The 26,612-nt window shown below is 44.5% G+C and overlaps 1 protein-coding gene across 4 annotated transcripts in view; it reads left to right on the forward strand.

Annotated features, from left to right (window-relative positions):
• LOC144829329 (uncharacterized) overlaps positions 1–26,612 on the forward strand; it is a 119,956-nt gene that overhangs the window by 16,863 nt on the left and 76,481 nt on the right. For 2 of the 4 annotated variants that reach the window (XM_078688371.1, XM_078688373.1), the window contains exons 3-4: positions 8,392–8,535; positions 24,987–25,113. In XM_078688371.1, coding sequence (XP_078544497.1) covers positions 8,512–8,535; positions 24,987–25,113 — 151 coding nt within the window. In that variant the 5' untranslated portion in view covers positions 8,392–8,511. Of the gene's footprint in view, positions 1–7,449; positions 7,606–8,391; positions 8,536–9,476; positions 9,599–24,986; positions 25,114–26,612 lie in introns of those variants that run through there. The other 2 variants (XM_078688372.1, XM_078688375.1) reach the window with 2 other exon arrangements.

Below are 26,612 nucleotides of genomic sequence, written 5' to 3' on the forward strand. Positions count from 1 at the left end.
TGTACTGGAAGGTAGTTATCCTTAACAATTGTATCTACCTTAGCGTTGATCCTAACACCCAGATAGACTGCTGATTCCATATATCTGCCATCCTTCTTTTTTATATTGTTCGAGCAGATTATCTGGGTTTTGGATTCATCGAGGTGGTAGCCTGAATATTGGCCAAAGTCCGAGGTGATTTCTATAAGGGCAGGCATAGCCTGCTCCGGATCTGGCGGTGTTACTGCCAGATCATCTGCATACGCCATAAGCTTGGTTTCAAAACCGTTGCACACCACAGGATTGATATGCACACAGCCTAGGATCTTCCTAACCAATGGGTCTATGTATAAAGCAAATAAGATTGGGGAGCCGGGGCAGCCCTGTTGAGTCCCCCGAGATATGAAAATCTCCTCAGAACTGTCTCCCATCAATTGGACTCTTGCTACAGGATTAACATACATTGCCCTTATAGCTCTCAAGATATTAGGTCCAAAGTCCCTCTGCTCCAATATCCCCCACAGATAGCTCCATGTGACCCAATCGAAGGCCTTTTCCGCGTCGAGGAGGATCATGGCGATCCGACCCCCCATGGCAGCCTGGACATCGAATAATGCGATCGCCAGCCTGATGTGATCAGCAGTGTCGTGACCCGGTACAAACCCGTGCTGCCATGGCGAGACTAGACCGCCAATGATCCCCCCCAGCCTCTTGGCCAAGACCTTCCAATAGATTTTAGTGTCTTCGTTTATGAGGGATATTGGGCGATAGGAGCCCGGATCTTCCTTGACCTTTCCCTTTTTATGAAAAACTACAATATTTGTACTTCTCCAGGAGCCCGGCACATCTCCAGAGCAGAATACGCCAATGAAGAGATTCAACATAAATGGTATTAAAACATCCTGAAGGCACTTGTATACCTCGATAGGGATATTATCTGGCCCTGTAGCCTTCCCTGCTGCCAAATCTTGCAAAGCTTCTTCGACTTCGCTCATAGTCATATCAGACTCTAGCATTAGTTTATCTTGTTTTTCTAGTTTATGGGCAAATTTATCACCCCCACGTCCTGTCGGGCCATCCCCTCCACGCAGTGCAGTCCTATCCTCCTCAGTATACAAGTGCTGGTAGAAGTTTTTAAACACTCTGCAGATATCCGCTGGTTCTACAAACTCACAATCATCTTCCCGTATTTTTAAGATAACATTTCAACTGTTTCCCTGTTTAATTTTCAGAGCCAGAAGCTTCCCAGCCTGCTCCCCTGTTTCATACATTGCTCCCCTATGCACCTGATATTCCTCTGCAAGTTTCTGAGCAATCCATTTGTTCAGGTCGGCCTTAATAGTCACAATTTTATCAACACTTTGAACGGTCTCATTTCCACATATAATATTGCTAAGATGTTGTTCCTCTGCCTTTATTAACTGCCCAACCAATTCCTTGTGTTCTTCCCGGTCGGCTTTTCTCTGCCTAGCAGAAAAGCTAAATGTCTCCCCCCTGAGACCTGATTTAAAGGCGTCCCAGACGTAATTAGATGAGGCACTAAACCTATTTGCATCAAAGAACTCTACAGCCCATTTTTTCAAGTGCTCTATAAATTGGGGATTGGCCAAGAGTCTTCTCTCGAATGTCCATCTCGATCTAATTTTTGGGGTTTTCTCAAAGTCATAGATTAAGACCAGGGGATTATGGTCCGAGATAAGTTTCGGAAGTTTTTTCTTAAAAAACTTCAGAACCAAAGATTCTCAATGGCTGCCACAGATGCGATGCAGCAGCAGGCCCTCCACCGTCCTGTTTTCTCCCTCTACGTGCCGAAAATAAAGTTGGTGGAACACAGCAACAAAGAAGGTTTAGCCTTATCAGGTACTATTATAGCACCAGCTCCAGCTCCAACACCAACACATGCAGGTAGATGTAGGTTGTTTCCACTGTTAATGAAGTCGGTTCGCTTGCAGTTGTTACACATGCCAAGGCCCACCAAAACCTCTGTAATACAGGAAGACACATCCAGTGCAGACTCTAAGCTCTGGCCTTTCTGATCTTTGCCTTCATTGAATGTATCACTTCACACCGGATAGCATTCCAGAACAGCAGGCAGGGGTGAGTGAGAGAAAGGAAAGCCAGACTTAGAGGACAGAGGGCATAACCCAATTATTCCCGTAAGTAACCGGGGTAACCTAATCCAGCCTGTCACTTGATCCTCCAGCCTAGCCACGGTGCTGCCGTAGTTTTCTAGTATAGTGGTCCCAATATCTCCGTTGATCATGATACAGAGGTATTTTACTGTTGAGGTCGACCATCTCAGAGGGCTTTAGAAAGGGCATTCATTTGTGGTAGAAGTGAGTGAGAATATGATTGACTTGGACCAGTTTATAGATATGTCAGAGAGATATTTAAAGCAGACAAATTCCTGAATCTTTAGGGCTATGTTTATAGTATGGTGTCTGATGAAAAGACTATTGTCATCAGCATGCAACAAGGTGACCTTATTTATGGCTGTGAAGCTGAGAGCTCTGGCTGCGTGATGTTGACTGACTCTAGCAGCCCTGGGCTCGATGGAAATTGCAAAAAAGTGTAGGAGAGAGGGTAAAGCCCTGTCTAGTCCAACTGTATGTAGCAAATGGGACAGAGGGAAGACCCTTATAGCAGTTTAATCTAGCTTATGAAACTGCTGCTGAATCCATTCTGTTCTAAAATATGAAAACGGTATTTCCATTCTGATGAATCAGATGCCTTGGTGGTGTCTAGAAATGCAACTGCTGCACTAATGTGAGGGTCTAGGTGAGGTAAAAAGGTTAAGATAATAAGGAGATTATGGGAAGTGGATCACCAAGGTATAAACCCTGATTTGTCTGATCAAACCAGATCAGAGAGCAGCAGGCAAATTTTGTGAGGAACGATTTTGGTCAGTAGTTTGGTGTATGGTGACAAGAGTCACCCCAGGTAGATGGTTTATTAGGTTCCAATGTTGTGATCATAACGTTCACTGGAGTGAAGATGGGAGGGTGCCAGATTTCCTTTATATAGCCAGCAAGTTAGGAAACAGGATAAGGGTATATTCTTTGTGTGACTGGGCCGGTAGGCCATCAGCTCCGGGGGCATGCTCACTAAGTATTCCCTTTTATAGTCTGAATGCTCTCCTCAATAAAGATTAGCACATTCATGAACTGGCCATGGCCATCCTCGAGCCAAGCCAGTCCCATCATCTCCAAGAATAATGTCATCTGAGGCGGGGGATTTGGGGGAATTTTTGGGGATTTCTTTGGGTCATAACACTTGGTAGGCACCAGCAAACTCTTGTAGGATTTCATTTCTATAATGTCTGACCCGGCCCAGGGATATTTAGGGAGAGCTGCAGGCATGCACCCAGGCCTGCCCTTTCACCATAAATTCTGGTTTTGGCCTCCGTGCTAAGATAGTTTAATTTCTTTTCTGCCTCTGTCTTGTAGTGATCTCACTATACGTGTGTTGCAGCAAGGCACAGTGCTTTCAATCTACCATATATCATTCGCTATCCAGTCTTCTGAGATCATCTCTGAAGGCCTGTAGACCCCATTTGAGATACAAGATATCCAAATTTCTATTTTAAATTTCTCCCAAAGGACAGTGGCACTTTTTTCGACTGTTCGTTAAGAGCAAATTAGTCTGATATTGCAGTGTGTATCTCTGCTTTCAATACTGTGTTTTGCAGTGCTTAGGGTGTACGTTTCCAAGTAAACACATTGTTGTGTGACCCTGGAATAGATATTTCAGACAATACACTGGCATGATCAGATAGTTCTTAGGTTTCTGTACGATGTGGGTAATCCACGGCACAACATCTCTAGTAAGCAACCAGTAGTCAATAGTAAGCCAGGAGTTAGGTGCAGGAGTGATGCATGCCCCTTCTAGTCGTTCAGAGTGTCGAATTCACTAGATATCACCTATATCATATTGATCATGACTCTGTGTAGCTGTTTTCACTCATATCTGTGGAAAAAGTCTGGGCTATTGATGTTTGGCCCACAAGTGCATACCATAATAATACCTGTGCCTATTAAGGTAGTCTGAAGAATGGCATACCTTCCTTCCATGTCTCGATGGTCAGTTAATTCTCAGGGGGCACACCATCAAGAATCACATTTGCTACTCTTTGCACATATGAAGGAAATGGCTCCTCAATTACCTTATCAACCCATCCGTCTCTGAGTTTGGACACATTGTGGCCAGAGTGGTGTGTCTCTGTAGCATGCCACTATCAATACCAGATCTATGAACGTATGCCAGTACCTGTTGTGGTTTACGTGACTCATTCACGCCCCTCACATTCTACTGTTGCGTTTTAATGGGACTCATGTTAAATTAACAGTAGTGAGTGATGTAGAAAGATCTTGAGGCTAGTTTGGACAATGTTCTAGACATTTTTCTTGTTAATCTAGATGAGGACAGGTGCCTAGTTGAAGAAAGGCAGGTAATATATGGTGCCTTGGTGGCTGCAAACTCTGTGATCCCCATCCCTCCTCCTATTCTAACAGAAGAAATCCATTGGAGGAAATAAATGATCCCTTCACACACTAACAAACATACCCAAATGTATCCCCAGGCAAAAGAAACTGTGATCTCATCACCATGCTATCATAACCAATCAGCATATTGTAAAAAGAAATATAACATACTAGAAAAGATAAGAAAACAACAAAAAAAAGTCATTACCCATGAGGTTTGTCACGGTTGGCCAGACAATCGATTCAAACTGCTTGATAAGTAAACAGGTGGCTGGGTGTTGCAGGAGCACAACAAAAAAACACAGGGACTGTAATTGTACTTGTTATTAATTTTCTCTAGTAGCATGGAACAGTGGCTCGTTCTAGGCTCGGACTGGCAGTCTTTTGAAAGGGGTCATTAGTAGTGAAGAATTGGCAGAATTCTGTGTATCTGACCGTTGGCGAATGAAATGCCAGGTTAGTGAAATCATATGGATTAGAATCGTACTCTTTTACGGACAACACACCGCTTTTGATACCCTTTGACTGTGAGTCTAGCATAGGAAAAGAACATTTTTCAGTGGGTCTGAGAACCTTAGTGGTCTGGATGACCTCAGAACCGTCTTCAGCTTAATGTGGGTAAAACCGAAATTATGCTATTCGGAAAGACCCATAACATATGGTCTTCTGATTGGTGGCCAGAGGAACTTGCCATAGCTTCAATTCCTAAAATGGTTGTTGAGAATCTTGGAGTGTTACTGGACCAATCTCTTTCCATGAAAGATCAGGTTCGCAACTTCGCGGGGCTCCGTTTCCATCTGTTACCCCTGTTAAGTCGGGCTTTTCCGCTGTTTCCACCGTCAACAAGGAAAATATTAGTCCAAGCCTTAGTCCCCACTTGGATTACGACATTGCTCTATTTGACTCCATAAACGAGTCCTTGTTAACAAGACTACAGGTGGTGTAAATACGGCAGCACGTCTTATTTGCAATGCTCCTTCGAGGTCTCCATGAGCTCCTTTTCTATACTCCTTATCACTGGCTACCAGTTTGTAAGAGGATCGTCTTTAAAATGTGCTGCATGACCTTCAAAGACCTTATGGGGAAAGGTCCTTAGTATTTAGCTCGGATTAAAAAGTCTTGTTCAGGGGGTAGAGCTTCCTCCTGTCTGGACCCCCTTTTACTGGAATACCATGCCAGTTCACATACATGCCGGACTGGATCATCTTAAATGTCAGAAGTTACTCAAAACTGATTTGTTTTGGGGAATTTTACTTTGACTGCTGCATGTTGTTGGAAGGCTTCTGTGCCATGATACCCTTTGGGGGTGAGTTGTGCGCAATATAAATAACCATAACAAAAGGAGGCATACACAGTAATGCACTGGCAGAGAAGACAGCCTACAAGGCCAGAGGTTGTTCATTGTAATACCAAAGAATTTGGCCCATGTGGTTGCAGCACTAGGAGGCCTGATGTCCTCACCTAGGGTTGAGGGGGTTCAGAGGATTGTCTTGCTGGGGTTCATCTGGGCCCTGTGGAAGGGGAGGGATGTTAGCGGCCCATAGTACAGTGCATAAATAATGTTAAGCGTGGCTATAGAAGCATACAGGCACTATTACTTGCTGTATAATTAGGTGATATTCTGTTTAATACATTTTGAAATGCTAATAAAATGTTTTATCCAAAAAAGGAAGTGGTCTTTGGTGTTGCTCATTTACCAAAGGTTTTCATCAGTTCTTAAGGTGTTGGGAGTGGCATAGATCACCATTTCAATAGGTAGCTGCATGGGACAGTAGGATAGTTTAGAAGCTTCCGTCAGTAGAGCCTGTCAGGTAGCATATCAAACTATCAATTATTATCTCTCAGGGAAGCAAAGCTCCGCCCAGTGCCCCCTAAATCTCGTATCGGCTCATTCACACGGTTCTTTTGATAGAATCGAGTTGCCTGCTCATAGTTTTTAAACGTGTGCTGCCTTCCTTTAATCGTGATTTGAAGCTTCATGGTATAGAGGAAGGTGTATTGAATTCTTGCCTTTTGTAGATTTCTTCTAATCACCAGGAATTCCCGCCTCGAAGACTGGATTGCAGCTGCAAAGTCAGGGTATATAGCGATGCTATTGCTGGTGTGTGTAAGGTTCTGTTGTCTCCTGTCAACATGGAGAATCACATCCCTGTCATTGAAGTTCATTAGCCTGGCTATTATTGGGTGTGCTGGCACTCCAGTAGGCGGACAATGCTCTAGCAATCTGTACGTATGTTCTACCAAAATGATGGGAGTGAAGATATTGTATATGAATAGACTTTTAAGTAGCTCCTCCACTCAGTCCTTGATTCTGTTACTTGCCTGTGACTCTGGGATGTCCAGCATGCCTAAGTTATTGCAGATTGAATGGGCCTCTAGGTCTTTGTTCTTGGCCGCAGTTTTCACTTAATCCATAGGCTTCATCCTCAAGGTCCTATTTTATCTGCTGAACATGATCAATGTGATCTTTGTGTTTGCCAAGATTCTCTTTCATTGGGTCAAGCCTGGCCGTAATGCTGTTGATCTTGGAACTGATTGTTGTCAGGCTGTAATTCTTATAAAAAAAGTGGTATTTGTAGGTCAGGTTCTTCATTCTGGTCTTGTTTGGGTTAGGAGTATGCCCCCTCCATCAGGGCACTGTACCTCATAGGCATGGTAGAGCCCCTGTTTTCAAAGGCCAGCCTAGGCTGTCTACTCATGAAGTACATCAGTTATCCATGAGGAGCTTCTGGCGTTGGTAGGTGTGAGATTGGTGGATCAGACACAGTTTCACTCTGTGAGTTGCGCCAAATCTGCTTAGTAGTATCTACTGCTGCCTCATGGTCTGATGTTTGATGGCTGGAAAATTGCCTGTTTTTTATTTTTATTTTTTATTTTATAGAGTTTTATATAGCGCGAACTAGACCCGAAACATTGGGTATCAGAGCGCTTTACAAGAGCAAAAGTTTTGTTACAGAAGGACATATTCATTTTTTTTATGTTTTATTAGGCACGGGGAGATTAAGTGATTTGCCCAGAATCACAGGATGTTGAGCGTCGTTGCCGAGACTCGACCCCGGTTCCCCTGCTTCGATGTCGACCGCACAGGGTGCACAAAGCAATTGTCTCCCTGCAACACAATGCAAGGTGCCTGTGTTTGGATGAGGTGAGCCCAGGTATCTCATGTGTTAAGGGTATGACTGGTGCAGATCCTTCCTGCCCCATCAGCAGCCCAACTAAGAACAGAGAGGGGGAGGCACAAGCAGAACTACATTAGCTGTGCCCTGCAGCGCAGTCTCCAAGCAGATATGTCAGACCCCTCTCAATTTGCCCATTGGGAAGCCCAGTTCCACATTGGCGAGAAAGTGGGGCACTCCTCCACCCAAGCTACGCATTGATGCCCGGCACCAGGCTGCCATGTTCCGCTCTCCAGCACAGCCTAGTTAGCTTAACCAGGTTGCTACTTGCGTATCTAAGTTAATTGGATGGCGATCTGTTACTTTCTGGGACCACAGCTGGCCCACTTCCTCCTTCCTACACATCTGCCTCTACAGGCAGTCCCCTGGGTCCTCTTCATCAGGCTCATCTGGCTGCTCAGTTGTCTCATGACACGGTCCTCCAAGGTCTGGTGCACTTGTAGGATTGCACAAGTTCAGGTGCCATGGTTGTCTCCAAGCAGCCCACATGTGTTTCTTCACCAGTTCTCGCCTAAGCGGAACCCCCTTCACATTGGTGCAAGGCAGTATTTGCTTTGCAGGATTATTGCTCTATTGTGTGAATTATTAAAGAATTGTCTTCATGGCCTGCAAAATCTTAGCAGCGTGTACCCATCTTGCTGCCCTGCGCCTTGACCTCCCTGCATATGCTTCTACTGATATCCAATAGGTGGTAGATTTTTTGTTCTTTGCATTTAACAAGAAGACGATTAATCACATCTTCTGTTTTATTACAGGCCTTAACAGGGGAAGCACTGCATTTCCACCTTCCTTTCAACATCACATGATCAAGAGCCAGCACCCACAAAGTCAACCTGCAGGCTGGAACTAAGACCACTGTTAAAAAAAAATTAAGCATGTGTGAAGAAATTCGAATTCGAGTAAGATATATTTTGCACCTTATAATCTTTTGATTTATCAGAAAGTATTTGCACCCGTTCTGGGTTACAGAAGTGAATGCATTGAATATTGAATGCTCATCTTTGCCATCATATTTCACGTAGTTTGTTTTCTTCATCTTAATAATGGTATTTTAACGCACAAAGGGTGGAATCTTTGTATGTTTTGAATTGAGATCAAACGGTTGACGCTGAACAGTTAGTTCTATACACATTAGAAAAAATGCATTTGCTCCTAAACAGAATTTCAGTGTTATTTCAAGTAAAGACAAGTTGGAAATGACGTCACCACAATGGGACACACACAATGAACACATACACCCACCCCTTTAACACATCATTTTCTTCATGTACTATTTTTAGGGGAACGTTTTACTAAGTATAACCTCCAGTACTGACTGTGCTAATAAAACTTATGAGCAAAAAATGATATCCATGAGACAAGTAACGTTGAGATACATACCTGTACATGAACGCAGTTAGATTTCTTTTATAAAGCACAAAGAACCTGGATACAAATTTAGAAATAAGAGAAGTTAAAAACAAAAGGGAAGGAAGGAATGCAGAACATCTTACTTATCAGTGATCCTTTTGTCCATGCTCAAACCTTTCTAATAAAAGATCAGAAAGCTTCCAAAGTAGCAATAGTCTTGTGGGAAAAGCAGATGGCAAACAAGCATTCACTCAAAACAAGGAGCTAATTTTGAAACCAAACTTTTCAAATGAATGCTGAAACTACTGAGGACAAAAAAAACCTGATCATCTCCATACCATCCTCAGTGGTATGCACAAGTTGAATGTTGAATGTTTCAGCAAAATATTACTCTGCATGCTTGAACTTGGAACCCGAGCAAAAGCATAGATGGATTTTATATATTTTTACTTAGATAGCCCATGTGTACACATTATCTGCTGTTCAGGGGAGATGCCACACTTTTGGTGATCCGGTTTAAGTGAAGATTGTCCAGAAATTCACCTCAGCAACTGTATCAAGTCTATGGAGCTTGCAAATGTTGGTGAAGAATGGCTGTTTGAATAAAGCAAGGTGATTTTTTCCTAAATGTTTACATTTAACATGCGTTAAATGCTCAGATCTTTATACATTTCCAGGGATACTATTTAAATCCATTGAAGTTAAGTTTTCATTTTCAAATTATTCACAATGAAATGTTTTTTGATTCTCAGCATTGAAGATGCTCACTTTAGCACACCAGTGTACTGACATAAGAATAGGACCTTTCAGGCAAAGTCCTGAGTGTGTTATTGTGCATTTATCTGAAAAGCCAATATCTATTTAGCCTCTTAACTAGTTTGACATTATGGAAGCCTATGTTGAAAAACAGTCTGCAGTGTTAGTTGAGAAAGAGATTGGATCAGGTCAGAGCAGAGTAGGACCAGAGCAAGAGATGGCTGGTGAAGGAAAGAATCAACACACATGCACAGGGTAGACAGCCTGAAGACTTCTGCTTGAAGTGGCTGTCAAATTCCTCAGAGCTTCAAAGAGCAGCGAAACAAATATAACCTGGTGTACCACATTGTAGCCTCGTGTGTTATGTTATGTTATGTTACTTTAATTCTTTTATAGCGCACGGCAACTCCAGAGGAGCATCCCGGCGCTTTAGCAAAGAAAGGAACAGCAAAAAGCAACCACACAAACAAAAGGAAGAGGGAAAGGAACTGTTACCTAAAAAGCCATGTCTTCAGGTCCTTTCTGAAAGCAAGGAGACAAGGGGCCGATCTCAAGGACAATGGTAATTCGTTCCATGCCTTGGATGTCAGATAGCGGAAGGATCGACCACCCTGACGAGCACGGCGAATTACAGGGACAGTCAACAAGGACAGACCCGATGACCTAAGAGTCCTGCTTGGCACATACCTGGAAAAACGTTTCCCAAGGTATTTGGGGCCAATACCATGAAGGGCCTTAAAGGCCACCGTCAGGCATTTAAAAAGGACTCTCTTGGAGATAGGTAGCCAATGAAGGGTGTTCAGTAAGGCAGTGGCACCAGCTCTCCTCGGGAGTCCAAAGATGGCACGGGCTGCCGAATTTTGGACCACTTGCAAACGGGTCATAAGATATTTCGGTAGACCCACAAAGAGAGCGTTTGCGTAGTCCAATCGCGACCCGATTAGTGCCTGAACGACTGTCTTCCTGTGGTTGAGTGATAGTAGAGGAAGAAATTTCCTCAACATCCGTAAGATGCCGAAGCATTTCCCAACAGTGGACGAGATGTGAGGTCCAAAGGATAAGTCACAGTCTACTATCACCCCCAGATTTTTGGCCTTAACAGCGACTTTGTCAGGAGGAGACATATCCAATGGCCACCAAGATTTCCAGTCAAGTTCCGGTGCGCAACCGAAAAAAAGCAACTCTGACTTGTCAGAGTTGCATTTCAAGCCATGACCTCTGAACCACTCAAACACCGCACCAAGGCAATCCCTGATCTTTGTGCCGTCGAATGACCCAGCCCTGTCACAAGTGAACAGGAGTTGGGTGTCATCGGCATAAGACACGATCTGGGCGCCGAAGGATTCCGCGACTTCCGCCAGAGGGGCCATAAAGATGTTAAACAGCATAGGGCTAAGAATGGAGCCCTGCGGAACTCCCACCTCTAGCGGAGCCATATCAGCGGAAAAAGGAGGCGCCCAGACCGTTTGTCGGCGGTCGGCCAGAAATGATTTTAGCCAGTTCCACACCGTTCCACGAAGGCCACACTCCCAGAGTCTTACAAGGAGGGCATCATGGGGAACGGTGTTGAAAGCCGCCGACAAGTCAAGCATGACTAACACGGCCTTTCCCCCCAGATCGAGTACTTCCCTGATGGCGTCCGTGACCTCCAGCAGAGCCGACTCCGTGCTAAAATTAGTACGGAAGCCGGACTGCGAGGTGTGCAACAGGTCGTTTCCTTCGATGAAGCTGGAAATTATCCTGTGCACATAACGCTCGGCCACTTTTGCCATAGCAGGGAGCAGGGAGATTGGCCGATAGTTAGCATGAATCAGGGGGTCCAAGGTGGGTTTTTTGAGCAGCGGAAGAATCATGGCTCGCTTCCAGGCCTGAGGCACCTTCCCTGTCGACAAAGATGTATTCAGCAGGGGGTTCACCAAGATGTTAATGGCGGAAGCCACTTTCCCTAAGCATTTAGCCGGACATGGATCTAATGGAGAGCCGGATTTCAGGCTAGACAAAAGCTCCAAAGATGTACTAGGATCCATAGAGGGGAATACAGAGAGGAAAGGGCCATGGTCTTCCACAGGACATGGTAGCGTTAGGTGGCATGGATCAGATTGCACACTGGAGAGAGAGGCCTGGATAGCTGTGATCTTATTGACAAAGAAGGTGGCAAGTTGTTGTATCCACGCATCAGTATGCGTGTAGTTAGGGGTGCAAACCACAGGAGAAATAAAATCCTGGACCACTTTAAAAATTTCTTTGCAGACATTTTCAGCCTCATCAATACGGTGTTCAAAATAGGCCTTCTTTTCGTCCCAGATAGAATGATGGTAGGCTTTAATGGCTGCCCGAAATTTCAATTTCTCTATTGAATCATAAGCCCGCCTCCAGGCCCTCTCAGCCCTTTTACACTCCTGACGTTGTAACCTCAGCCGAGGGGAGAACCAAGGGGCTGACTCCCTACGCCCTCCAGATTTGGAGTTTTTCTTGGGGATTAAGGACTCAAATCTTGCTAAAAGCCAATTGTGTAGGTGGACAAGATTCTCCTCCAAACTTCCCAAGAGAGGGCAAGGAAAGGAGATGAGAGCCTCGGATAACATGTCTGCAGAAAGTAAATGGAACGGACGTGAAGTTCGCGTAGCTGCATTTTTTCTCACCCGAGATAGGGCAGTGATAGGGAGAGAAAAAGAAATTAAAAAATGGTCCGACCAAAGAACAGGCTGGATGGAGCCGACCGAAATAGGTTTCGTTGAAAATACCTGATCTAAGGTATGTCCTTTATTATGAGTAGGGCCTATCAAAAAGGGGGATAACCCTAACGAAGTCGTGGTATCAGTAAATTTTATAGTGTCTGGGTCACAACTATTGTCCATATGGACATTAAAGTCTCCAAGAAGAATACAGTGATCCGATCTGATACAAGGGACTGCGAGTGCTTCCTGTAGTTCGTCAAAAAAAGGTCCTAATGAACCAGGGGTTCTATATACAAGTATCCCAGTACAGGCCTGGAGGGGGGAGAGATGTAAGGTGAAACCAAGTGCTTCACATCCCTGCAAATTCTCCACCGGGAACGTAGAGCAAGAAATACTCTCTTCCACGATAAGAGCAACTCCACCACCTCTGCCCGATGTTCTATCCCTCCTATGAATGTTGTAATTCGGGGGGATGGCATTAGCCAGATCTGGAGCAGAAAAGTCTCCCAACCAAGTCTCGGTCAAAAACAAACACGTAATGTTTGACTTATACAATAAATTCCAAATGTCAGTAGAATGGCGATTTACTGACCTGGTATTGAGGAGGAGACATTGGAAGGGGGCAGATGTAGTGTCAGGCCCGTTTGCAACTGCAGCTGGGAAACGCCAAGCACATAACGGACAGCCTTTCCTTAGTTTCCTACCACCAGGGAAAATATAGGAACAGTTTCCTCGAGGGAGGCGTAAAGCAATAAGCTCAGCTGAAGAATACGTCAGCATACTTAAAAGATTAAAAACCGCAAGGCCGTAATAATACAAACCACAAACCACAACCTGCAACACCGTCCAGCCCCGTCCGCCTCCGGAACGCTGACGGGCGCAGACGGGCTGGACTCTGGCGTGACTCCGGCGCTGTGGAGGCGCCCCCGCTGCGCGATCCCGCTGCGCTCGCAAGGGAGCTTTATGTAGGCTGACTTCAACTACCCACAGAGCGCTAGTCCGCTCGAAATCCCCGCCCCTCTACTGGCCAAACACCACTCAAAGATGGCGGCCGAAGATTAAGCCACCCCGGGACACCGGACCCGCTCCAGCAGCGGTGGTTACACTATTATTGTGCAGGTAAGAGGGAGAGGGCACCCGAGTTAAAAACAGGGGATACAAATAATGCTACAACAAAAATAGAAAACAGGTCAATTAAAAACACAGCGCGATAAAAGCGCGAGGTGCGAGCGCTATGCTGGGCAATCCTTTACCTGAGTGAGGGAGAGCCAAGGACCGGTCGCCTTATGTAGGCTGACTTCAACTACCCACAGAGCGCTAGTCCGCTCGAAATCCCCGCCCCTCTACTGGCCAAACACCACTCAAAGATGGCGGCCCAAGATTAAGCCACCCCGGGACACCGGACCCGCTCCAGCAGCGGTGGTTACACTATTATTGTGCAGGTAAGAGGGAGAGGGCACCCGAGTTAAAAACAGGGGATACAAATAATGCTACAACAAAAATAGAAAACAGGTCAATTAAAAACACAGCGCGATAAAAGCGCGAGGTGCGAGCGCTATGCTGGGCAATCCTTTACCTGAGTGAGGGAGAGCCAAGGACCGGTCGCCTTATGTAGGCTGACTTCAACTACCCACAGAGCGCTAGTCCGCTCGAAATCCCCGCCCCTCTACTGGCCAAACACCACTCAAAGATGGCGGCCGAAGATTAAGCCACCCCGGGACACCGGACCCGCTCCAGCAGCGGTGGTTACACTATTATTGTGCAGGTAAGAGGGAGAGGGCACCCGAGTTAAAAACAGGGGATACAAATAATGCTACAACAAAAATAGAAAACAGGTCAATTAAAAACACAGCGCGATAAAAGCGCGAGGTGCGAGCGCTATGCTGGGCAATCCTTTACCTGAGTGAGGGAGAGCCAAGGACCGGTCGCCTTATGTAGGCTGACTTCAACTACCCACAGAGCGCTAGTCCGCTCGAAATCCCCGCCCCTCTACTGGCCAAACACCACTCAAAGATGGCGGCCGAAGATTAAGCCACCCCGGGACACCGGACCCGCTCCAGCAGCGGTGGTTACACTATTATTGTGCAGGTAAGAGGGAGAGGGCACCCGAGTTAAAAACAGGGGATACAAATAATGCTACAACAAAAATAGAAAACAGGTCAATTAAAAACACAGCGCGATAAAAGCGCGAGGTGCGAGCGCTATGCTGGGCAATCCTTTACCTGAGTGAGGGAGAGCCAAGGACCGGTCGCCTTATGTAGGCTGACTTCAACTACCCACAGAGCGCTAGTCCGCTCGAAATCCCCGCCCCTCTACTGGCCAAACACCACTCAAAGATGGCGGCCGAAGATTAAGCCACCCCGGGACACCGGACCCGCTCCAGCAGCGGTGGTTACACTATTATTGTGCAGGTAAGAGGGAGAGGGCACCCGAGTTAAAAACAGGGGATACAAATAATGCTACAACAAAAATAGAAAACAGGTCAATTAAAAACACAGCGCGATAAAAGCGCGAGGTGCGAGCGCTATGCTGGGCAATCCTTTACCTGAGTGAGCTCAGGTGAAACTTCATGCCATGACAACAATCATCATGTGCCTTGGTGTAACCTAACAGACATTCAATGTTCTCCAAATCTTTATAAACTGGCCACAAAATAAAGACATCAAATCCTTGCAGAGTGTGCACATGGAGACCATAGCATATGTAAAATACCCTTGGATACAGTATGGTGTGCCACTTTTTATCAACAAATATTAGTTGAAAGACTTAACATACACACAAAGGGACATCTTGAAATGATCCTTTGGGACACCAATTGTGACAAAATAGCATGATTAAATAGTCTGTAAATTCATGCATTTGCTGGCTATAGGCAGTAAAAGCATTGAACCGAGCCAGAAAAGCAGGAGAGGAATCAATTAATAAACAGGTATAGGGTTCTACAGTTTGGGCGTTAAGGTGACATTTCAATCACATTTAAGAAAACAGATCACTGGGTCTTTTCCCTCCCAGTTCACATATTCCTTACTGTCTTCAAGCAGTTGGTTTTAAGATGCAGTCGTTTTTTCTTTCTCTTAGGCTTGCATTAGCATCATAGAGAAGACATTCAGTGCCTAGATCAATGAACATAATGTTTGATGAAATGCAGCCTGTTTCTAGTTGAAAGCAAACAGTTTTGTTTATTACTTGAACATTCCCACCGCCCTCCCATGCCACCATTCAATCCTGCCCACGGTGTTTGGTGCCTATCATATCTTAAAGGTGCCTATATTACCTGTGTTATGTGTAAATGCTTTGGTTAATCAATTAGTTTGTAAAGATCTCTATGTTTCAGTTTGCTGTACCAATAACAAAAATTAAAAAAGGAGCATAGACCTCTCCACTGATATACACTATGTGCTCTAATGAAATTTACAGACTGAGACAGTCTTGTTGATTTGGGTAGGACAAAGGACCCTAATTTGAGCCTTTCCTCTAATTTGAGAAGCACACATGCTAATCCTCCACCCCTTTTTTAGGTAGTGCATGTACTTACCTGGCCAGAGATCTTATCAGAAATTGAACCAGGGTAGCAGGAATATTACTTTCGTACTACAGTGGGAGAGGTGCCATGAGTCCTTACAGTGTCGTACTTCCTGTACAGACTGGAGCTCCACTCTTCCTCCTACATCTTTTATAGCAATGAGATGGACCACAATTGTGAGAGATGTAGCTAGGACTCCAATACAAACGTTTAAAGTATGATACTCCCACTAATATTTTACTAATCAACAGCATTAAAAGAAAACAAGGGAGTTAGTTGGAATCAACTATATCCTTAAGTTGTAACATCACTGGCAAACCCATTATACAAATATTCATTCAGTATTTCATATAGGTACAAAATATACAAAATGTACAGATTTCTGAATCACACAAAACATTTCACCGAATCGTCATCTTGTGAAGCAATCTAATTTATTCAGTGCTTTCGTTGCACTATGGTTAACAATAGCATTGTAAATCATTGCAATAAAGAAATAAAGAAATGAAATCTATTAAAATAGTGGTATTATTAACTTCAACGCAATACATACATTGAATATATTATAATAGTATTGTTAATCATAGTGCAGTAAATGCATTAAATAAATGATAATAATGAAAATATTAAACATAGTGATATAAATACAATTAATATATTGTACTAATGGAATAATTAACCATAGAGAAATGCTTCTCCCCAGCTTCAAAAAACGTACATGTCCCCGTATATTCTTCAGGCTCTTAGTGAATGTACCAATGTAGTGAATTGTAGCATTCAGAAGCTCAACTTATCCAGTGAGGTACTTGCTAAGCCTGGTGAGAGGTAGGCTCACATTAGAGTGATCTGTTTTCCATCCCTTGAACAAGTGGGTGCCCATGCTTCTGTAAATCTCTCAGCAATGTAGCCACCAACCTGAAGCATGAGGCAAATACTGTGTACACAAGCAGGCAATTTCTACCTCTGCCGAGGATCTTGCCAGCCCCTCTAGTTAGATCTGTCTCTTCTATGAAGTCAGCATCAGCCTAACATCAATCAAGCCTGGTTGATTCAGACCCAATTTAAATTTTGTTTCCCATTCCATTTCTATCCCATAACACACTTTTAAAAGTGTCCCTCCTCCCGTTCGGCTCTCATATCAGTTTGAATAGATGCTTAGAACCCAGAGGCTCTCCTTTATCATATTTCTGGAAGGATCTACTATTAGGGATGACCGTATGCCAACTGGGTGCCTACACATTCATCTTCTCTTGCCCAACCCCCTTCCCGCTACACCATGCTGTGGGCTTAGAAAAACCCCAATCCTCAATTTGCATCAAGCTTGCCACCTAAAATTTAAATTAAATAACCGAGATGCATTTCTAAAGGTATCTGAAGTAAGTCAGTAGGTCTAACTTCATCCCAGTTCCAGCAAAAACATTCACTGAACCTATATCAGGTGTAGCCTACTCCCACTGTCTGAAGTAGCTTCGATACTCCCATTGTAGCGTCCCAAGAGAATCACGAGAACATACAGAATATTCAACAAATATTATCTTGGGCCCACGCCCCACCCAAAGCTGCCAAGTCTTTCAGGAGGCACCCAAATGTTTGTTTTGCATCCCTTCGGCTTCTATAGCATTTAGTGCTGTACAGTGCTCTTTTCTCTCTATCTCCTTTGTCACTGTTGTCAGTCTCTTGTGGTCCTTTTTAATTTTTCCAGGTTTTACTCTTTCCAATGCATTGCTAGATCCTCCACTACCATTTAGCTGCCAGCCCTCCAGCTTGTCGCAGGGACAACCTACACGACAATGTGCCAGGGCTACCCAACTGCCAGCACTTGTGGCCTGGCTGTAAATAGCTCCAAGTACTTCAGGCCCCCTTAAACAGAGCTCTTTTGTCACAGCATTTAAGATTCCCCTTTGATTTAATGCCATATGGGGGAAGTCTGGAAAGAGGAGGATTGAGGACCCTTTGTACAGCAAGGGTTATGTTAGTCAGGACACAGGTGAGAGTTCCTCTAGGTTAGACTCCAAGGCAGCTGGTGCCGAACTCTGTGGTCTCTGTGGTTTGTCTCTACTGTAAAGTATTTGGAGGGAACCTTCGGCTGGAGCACACCCATTATTAGAGATTCCACAAAAAGATCATCAGCACCTCCATCAGCCCTTTTGGGCACCCCAGCTATAGGGGCGTAGCTAGAGCTTGTGGCGCCCGGGGCTACCCCTCAGATTGCCGCTGGTGAGCACTTGAAAGATGTCCGAGTCTCCGAGGAGAGACACATAGTATTGCTGCTAACAGTTACCTCGATCATGAAAGTTACATTTAGTCATTTATAAAGTTTTATATAGCGCGAACTTGAACCCGAAGGATATCAGAGCGCTTTACAATTTGAGGTAAAGGTAACAAATCAGAACATTAGTCTAACATGGGGAATCTAATGGGCATTGAGATGTTTACTCCTCTCAAAATCGGAATGGTTGTTTGTTAGAAAGGGGGGTCTCTAGTTGGCAATGGCTGGCCACTGTCCAAGTGGGGATCCTTCTTCCTAAGTCAGAGTAAGGGGGCTACACCCTTTGATAACCCCTGCTCAACCCTGTGGTAACGTAGCACGAGCAGCTAGGCTTATCTCAGAGGCAGTGTGTAAAGCATTTATGATCATACACATACACGTGAGAATCTTGTCTGTTCTAAAACCGACGGCAAAGCATACATGCAGTGTCTTTGTTTAAAATGACAAATTGTTTATATCTGCTAAATAGTGCATGCAGTTCTCGTAGTTTATGAACTCGTCCAAGTAAGTTAACTGTGTGGGGGCGGTGCGCCGGACCCGGGGCCTCTCACCATACTGCTGTGGCATTTGGAAATACTACAGCCAGCTGGGTGTCTCACAGCCTCTCCTGAAGCCTGCCCAGCAATCATTGCTGTAACACATGTGCGGATTGCGGCGGCTGGAGTCGTGAGTCAGCTGACTCTGATTAATTTATGGTACAGGCCTGAGGCAGCTTAGCTCTGTGTTAGGACCATCACATCCAGTTTAGGGTCCTATGGTTCTGCAGTCTAAACGCTAGTCCTTGCTCTTCTTGGTATTCATTCTTAGAAGAGCCACGTGACCTGTTTTAGAGATCTCCGCTTTTTATTGTTTTGTAGTGGTGGCATCTGAGGCTGATATTAGTAGTTACTTGAAACGTCTTACATTCCAGATTACAACATTTGCTTATGAATAAGGTGGCCCCTGCAGTGCAGCTTTACCGACTACGTTCACAACAGTCCATGAGATAAACCTTTTCCCATCACATTCATTTTTTGCATGATCCCGACCTGGACAACAGCCACCACATGGTTAAAGTGATTTGTTTTATTCTCCTTGTTTTAACATGCTCCTTCTTTTATTTTTGCATAATTAGCATTATTTTCGCCTTTTTCCTTATTAGTCAATACATTATTCTATCCAAAATTCACGAGTTTATTATACAAGCAGCATTGTACAAGGGCAGCAATTAAATAGCAATAGAATAAAACACATACTTCCTATTGACACTTTTATGAAATATGTAAGTATGGGCATGGTCTTCAAAGGTTTGTCATGTGAAGTGATGCCCATCCTCTTTCATTGCTGCCAAGGTTTCAGATTGCTAGGTGTAACATGATTTTGATAATTTAGTTCGTAATAGTGAGTCAGCCATCTCGGGCATTTGCAGCAGTTTTAAGATCTTCTCAGAGTTTCTCTATGCTCAAGTGAGTCTAATTTCAAATATTTATAAGTTTCCCTCGTCTTCATTGTATGATATTCTGCTTGCAAGACAGTGCCACTCATAGTAGTTGAAATGTCACTCATTAAAGAGTGACTACGTTGTGATTTAGATTACAGCTATGCCTTTATCTACAAAGGGCACACCTGAACTTCAGGGAGTGGAACAAGCCCCCTCCCTTGACCCAGTGACCCAGCAGCGGTGTCATTCTGCAGGGAAAATCGGTTTTACGAGAACGATTATGCACTAGGAGCCCCGGCATCCATGCACTCTCTATACACTGCATTTTAACATCGGCTTTCATTGTTGTCTCTTAATTTTTGTATTTTGTTTGGACTTAATTTCATTGCCTCTGAGAAAGAATTAATGCAGCAATAGCGGGGCCCAGCCGACGCCTTTTGCAAGGACTTTCCATGCGTTCTTACGTTCATACATGGGCTCCAAATGGCAAAGTCATGGCAATAATGCGCAAAGAACCGAAAGCCTGGCCTCCCACTCTTCTAGTTTAGTACTGTTTCTTTCAAGCCCACTCTAAATCCTGGATATATTCGCTATGTCCTTTCCTGGTAGCTCTGGCTTACCCACAATTACACTGAAATTATGAAGATGTCACAGTCACACATAGCGATTTGAATTTGAAACCTTGGCAGCTATGCATCATAGCCCTACCACCCTGGTATGTCTGCCCTCTGGACTCGACTCCGACCAACTCTCTCACCTCAATTATTTTATGGTGTGTGTCGCGCAGAGTGCCGCCCGCCCGCAGCCACAGCCCACAGCACAGAGAGACAGTACTGTAAAGCAACAGGGCAGGGCAGCTGCAGCAGGGCCAGGCCAGGCAAGAAGAGTGGTGGTGGTGGTCTCCACACTCCTCGACACGATGGGAGGGGCAGTGAGCGCGCAGCGCGTAACGCGTCACACTGGCTGGCTGGCTACGGTGCGGCGGCAAGAGGGCTGACCCAAAATGTTACAGGGCCGTCATTGGTTGTGGCTGTGCGCAACGCGCTCGCTACCACTGATTGACGGCCCTGTGAGCGAGGGTGGGAGGTGGTGGCCCCCCAACAACGGTCTGAGTTGATGACGTGATTGATTCGTATCGGAACCAACCGACATTTATTAAATCCTGATTGCATGCATGCCTTGTGTGCTTAACCTTAGTGCTATTAACTTCAGAAATCAGACTGGGAGATGTCTGTCCGACGGGTGTCACGGGTCAGTGTGGTACCGTGGTTATGACTGTGTGTGTAAAGCAGCGCCACTGGCCGCGGGCCACCGCCCTACAGTCACAGGCCTTCGCGGCCGCAACGGGCCTCGGCCGGGCCTCCTCCAGTCAGTCAGTGAGTGCCGGCCGCGGCCGCCTCAGCTGCCTCAAAAAAGGTGCCACCTGGGGCGGATGTTCCTCCCACCCCCCCCCATAGCTACGCGGCTGTGTTTGTGCGGCATCGCAACCCTGCATCCACAGCCTTTGCTTCCAGTCAGTGTTTATGACTCCTTAGCACTGTTATTTCCCTTTTCATGTTTTTAATATCATTGGAGTAGTTGTTCAATACTACCCGTACATTATCAGAAATTATCTGCAGATCTGTCCTCAAGTACATTAATAAGATTAAAATCTAGAGCCACCATATCTGTTTTCTGATCAATGGTAGTCCTAGAGTCTTACACTAATGCCATGGACAGATTTGATTGTCCCCTCTCTTGTATCTCCTCTGCAGCTTCATCAAGTGGTTGTTCACATTTCTCCTTTAGTGCTTCCTTTAGAAGTGTATATTTATATTTTCTATTAAGCTGTGGCCCCTCAATTGCCATCTCGCGATCCATATTTTCTATAAGTTGGTTGCTCTCTAGTCTCTCTTTGCCACGGAATTCAGATGTTTTCCCATTCCTGCTGTCAAGCAAGCAACACTGCCACTGTGGCTGTATCTTAGTTTCTTCGAGCCAGAAAGGAAGGGGACAGGGAATGTGGCCAACCATGCATCTTCACAGCGGCCTCACTAATTGGGAGAAGTTGTTGAGTATGTGTCTAGGGTACTCCAGGCCAATCATCATCCTACCCGTTCAAGCTGCCCATCTCATGGTGACGCTACAGCAGGCTTTCCCAACGAGTTACTGGTGAGCACTCCAGCTACCTGTAAGTAGCTCACCTGTGTGCAGCTGAGCCTACTAAATTAGAATCGTATGCTTAGTTCAATAGCCAAAAATTGAAAAGTGGGTAATTGAGATGAAAATGTGCATATTTTCAAAACTCCTAAACTTTACTGATATTTGAAGTTAAATGGATTGATCTCCAAAATGCATTTAAAGCTGATATTTTAGTAACAAATCATACAGTATTGTGGAAACCTATCACTAAAATGATTGGCTTCCTACCAGGGGCATTGCATCTATGGCTGTAAAACTTATGAAGCCTTTTTCTCATTAATGCTGGTAACCTTCCCTGGCATAGTGAGGTAATCATTGCTAATAATCTTGCATGGGGTGGATGGTATTGTAATCTTGTCTGACATGGTCACTATTACCATACTCATAATATTAGTTGCTCAGTATGTTTTTCATTGAACATTAGCATCTCTCATCAGAGGAAAGTTTGGAGACCTCTTCACTACATGAATTCCTTTCTGGGATCCCCCACTGGATCAGTGGTGTAACAATAGCCCCCGCATCCCCCGTGTTTCAGGGAGCCCGAGATCCAGGGGGCCACCTCCAGCACTGTGCATGGGTGGGCCTGAGAGCTCCTGACTTGTTCTGGAGCGTGGGGGGATCCCCTTCATGTACTTAGCAGGAGACCCCCTCAGGTTTTGTTACGCCACTGCCTTGGATTGGATGATCTCTAGTGGTCCGGCCCATTCACCATGATCAGTCTATACATCTCTCCTTCTCCCCAAGGGGCTTTACACAATGCCCATGTGTGAAGCAGCAGGTACACCGCTTGCCCTGCCTCCTGCCACCTAACTTTGAGGCACCTCATTACTTGACTCCCCCTATCACCTCCACTCCGGTTTATCTGCTGTCTGCTGGTTTTACTCTCACAGTTGTCCCAGGCTGATGTATAGTGTGGCATCGACCCTGCTGACTCTGGGCCCACTCCCCCTTGTTATCACTTGATGAATCCCAGATTTCTGCCCCCTGTTGGGCCACTAGTATTGAGGCGTCATAGTAAGAAGCATGCTGCTCCAGGCCAGCTCTCCTAGTACAGGTCCCTAATCAGGGGAGTTTGGTCCACCATCAACACCTTCTTTGTTGCTGTAGAGAATTCCAGCCACCCACGTCCCCATGCCCTTCATTCACATTTTCTATGCCTATCATTTCATTTTGCTCTTTCTTTATCCCATAAAGCCCGCTCTCAGCTCCTTAAGGTTTTTCCCTTGTGTTGATATTGATGATCTTCTGTTTTGAGGTCTGTACCTCTGATCAAGGTTGCAGAACTGCAACACCCTGCCTAGTGGTTAGTCCCTTTGTGGCTGCTGTGGTGGATGCTTTATTAGGCTTTGTCCCTGTGTTTTGCTATTCTCTGTGTCTAATAAAAGATTGTACTTCTGCATCGTGTAATGTTTGTTCTGTGTAAGATTAAAGGTAACATTGCTAGCACTATTTGGGGTATTCCTTCAGTTCCTGTAGCCGATGGGATCTGTGGGTGCTTCCCAGGAGGAGCTGATGTTGGTTGTAGAGATAAAAGGAAAACTGGTGTAGGTCAATGTTAGTAATGTCCATGTGTGTTCAGAGGATGTTGATAGGGGATTGTTAATGCCTGAGAGATATGGGGACACATGCAAGGTTTATGTTGTGTGATGAGAAGGATGCCATTTATGATTCGGCTACTTGCTGGTTCAGTGATGCAGTGTGGTCTGAAACCAGATCTGCAGTGTTGTAGGACGGAATTGGTATTAACTTGGTCTTTTGTTAGTCAGTGCCTGCTAACATATGTTTTTGAGGAGTCCAGTGTTTGCAATGAGAAAGAAGTTGGCAGGGACTTCAGTACTGAGAGTGGCTTTTTTCAGTAGCAGTGGAGGTGATGTATTTCCAGGTGATTGCATCAGAAAAGATGTTTTGTGCAAGAGAAACATTGACTGTATTTTGGGGTTTAAATGCTTCACTGCTGATTAGCTTTTTTGTGCTATTAAGAAGTGCTGAATCTAGTTTCGTTTTGGTTACTGGTTGATGGCATTGGAAAGGCCGGTGGAGTGCTGTATAGTGGAGAACTGGATCAAACCGAAGCAGTATTTGATGGTTTTGGAGATGTGATTTTTGTGTGAGTAGAGTAGAGATTTCTGTCTCAGAATTTAGTTTTTTTTGTTTCTTTTCTTGCTCATAGGTCATTTGATGGGAGTTTTTTCTTGGGTTCACCATGATGCCAAAGCTGTGGTTTTATAGAGCAGCGGTGTGTGAGTTTGAATAGGTGTGTTTTTATGTGAACGTCCGTGAAGGAGCAGGCCTTCTGTTTGGAGAGTGTTGACAATGGGGATAAATTCCGATAAATGTTTGTCCAGGGATCATAATTCTAAGTTTTGTTATAATTATTTTCACTTCCCACCCTAGCAGCTTTCCTCTGATAGATTTCAGCTGGTCTAACCTACTGAAATGTATTTAAGGAAAAGGCCCTGAAGAAAGGCACAGAATACATATGATGTGTTAAATACTGCATTTTGACGCAACGTGGCCCCTTTGATAGCTGATCTTTAACCTTTTATACAATTATGTGTCCATTTAACCTGTTTTTAGCCGTCCTTTCTGAAACCCAGATCCCCAGCAAACCATTTTGTGTTTTTAGTACTGTATCTTATATATGACGCAGGTAATATTAATAATAACTTAATAGCGCATCCTGATGCACTTTTGCTAAGCTTTGTAAATAAATTGTTCCTTTTAACCAATTGTAATGGTGCTCAGTTTGCCAACCTTATAAGCATAGAAGGGTAATTCAGCTATGCACGAATACAAGCTCATTTTTGTATATCCCTGTTTGTTTCAGCAAAAGCTTACAGCTCAGAGACAACCTGATGCCTTAGAAAATTAAAAAAATACATGTTTAATGTTGAGTGGCTTTCACTGCGCAGCCTGTTGGGATCATGAGGCCCCTCATATTGAAGTTCCTGCACATCTTAATGAGATGAAGATGTTTTAGTGAAATGAAAGGGGATATATTTGACAGAAGTTTGATGAAAAATGTCTGGGCTGTAGATTTGCTATACAGTTTCCTGTTCCTGTTTGGCGTACTTGATACTGTACCGACAAACTTACATGAGACGTATGCCTCAAAAATGAGAGGTTGAGGAACAGACATGCGTGGTGCTGAGGGTCTTTACTTGTTCTTGCAGGCATCTGTCACTTTCCATAATGTCGCTGTCTACTTTTCCGAGAAGGAGTGGAAGCTTCTGAAAGAGTGGCAGAAGGAGCTGTACAAGGATGTGATGAAGGAAATCCATGAAGCCCTGCTCTCCATGGGTAAAGAACACATTTTGTTATCATTGTCAATCTTCCCAAATTCCCCATCACCTGGTCCTCTCATTCACATTCTCGGACAAACATCTTCAGGTTCACAGCATCACACTGAGAGTGCGGTTCTCCCAGCTACCTCCCAAACATTACTTTATTGCTTTGTTCCTAATGTATGGTTCATGTATCTAAGCAGATTTTCCATACTGTGGGCTTTTTAAGCATTTCACTACTAATAAAGGTGGTGGATATTTCCATAGAAAAAAACTTCAAGACAGAAGGTTGGTTTGATGTAGTCTAACCACTGGGAATATTAATATATCTGAACTTTAGGATGTGGCAGCATTGATATAGTCATTTTCGCAGGCAACAGATTTTGTACTTATCCCCGGAATTAGTACAGAAACATAAGAGTTATATCTAAGGTTTTATATTACGCATCTTCCCTGTTCCTCTGCCTCTGCTGCTCAGCCAGTGTGAATGTGTTGGGTAGAATGTTGGTGTGGATGGGGATGTCATTGGAATGTGAGGATTGCTGTGTGAGACCCTGCTTCTCCTGGTAGGGCTTTTTCTACATATTTACTAGAAAACCTACTTAACATCTAGGAACAATAACGTATTCATCTGTAACCTAACCTCGTCTACTGGAACTCCTTCCTCCGATACAACAATAAGTCTGAGGATTCCTTGCACTCGACAGCCACTCTCTCCCTGAAGCAATTTTGCATAGCTACCTCCATTGATCTGACTTCTTTGTCACATGAACTTCCTGTTTTTAACATAGAGGGCTCTGCCAGTCATGAAGCAAAGGGCTGCGGGACCTCTCTCTCACAGTTCTTATTTTAAGAATAATAGCTTTTCTTGTGGCGAGGCCTGCCAAGATGACTGAGTGGACGTGATCCACCAAGGCTCCACTGCATCCAGTGGTAAAGTTAAGGAAAGGCAAAGCAGAACATCCAGTTTCCCGACCTCAGCGCTGGCGACTGTCCTGGGGAACAAGTTTGTCACACAATGGGGCTACTTCTATGACTTCATGCCCCACACTAGCTAGGGAGCTTTATCTCTTCCAATTCTAAAACTAGGCTCCAAGCTACCATTCACCAACGTTCCCGTCTCCCTTGATGACCTTCACTGGTACTATGAGCCTCCACTAGTAAAGACCTCATGACTTAATTAGACTGTGCCACATCAATGTAGCCATGTTTCGCTTTGTGGTTGATTAATTCCGCCCCCCCCCCCTTCCCCTTGCTTGTGTGATGGAGGGAGTTTGAAAGGGATACAGGTTTCTCATACAATGGGAGACAATTAGCTAAGATCTGTTAATGTTTAGTATGTTTGGACTAAAGCACTTCCATAGCATACCTGTACTATTTGAAAGCGGATCGATCCCTCAACATGACAGATACTGTAGTCTACAATGGCATGTAAATCATATAAGGGAGACCGCTTTGATATACCTTGCTGTTATTTGTTATCGCTATAAAACTCAGTAAAAACAATTTTTACAA

This window comes from Lissotriton helveticus, chromosome 4_1 (genome assembly GCF_964261635.1).
Source record: "Lissotriton helveticus chromosome 4_1, aLisHel1.1, whole genome shotgun sequence".
Lineage (NCBI taxonomy): Eukaryota > Metazoa > Chordata > Amphibia > Caudata > Salamandridae > Lissotriton > Lissotriton helveticus.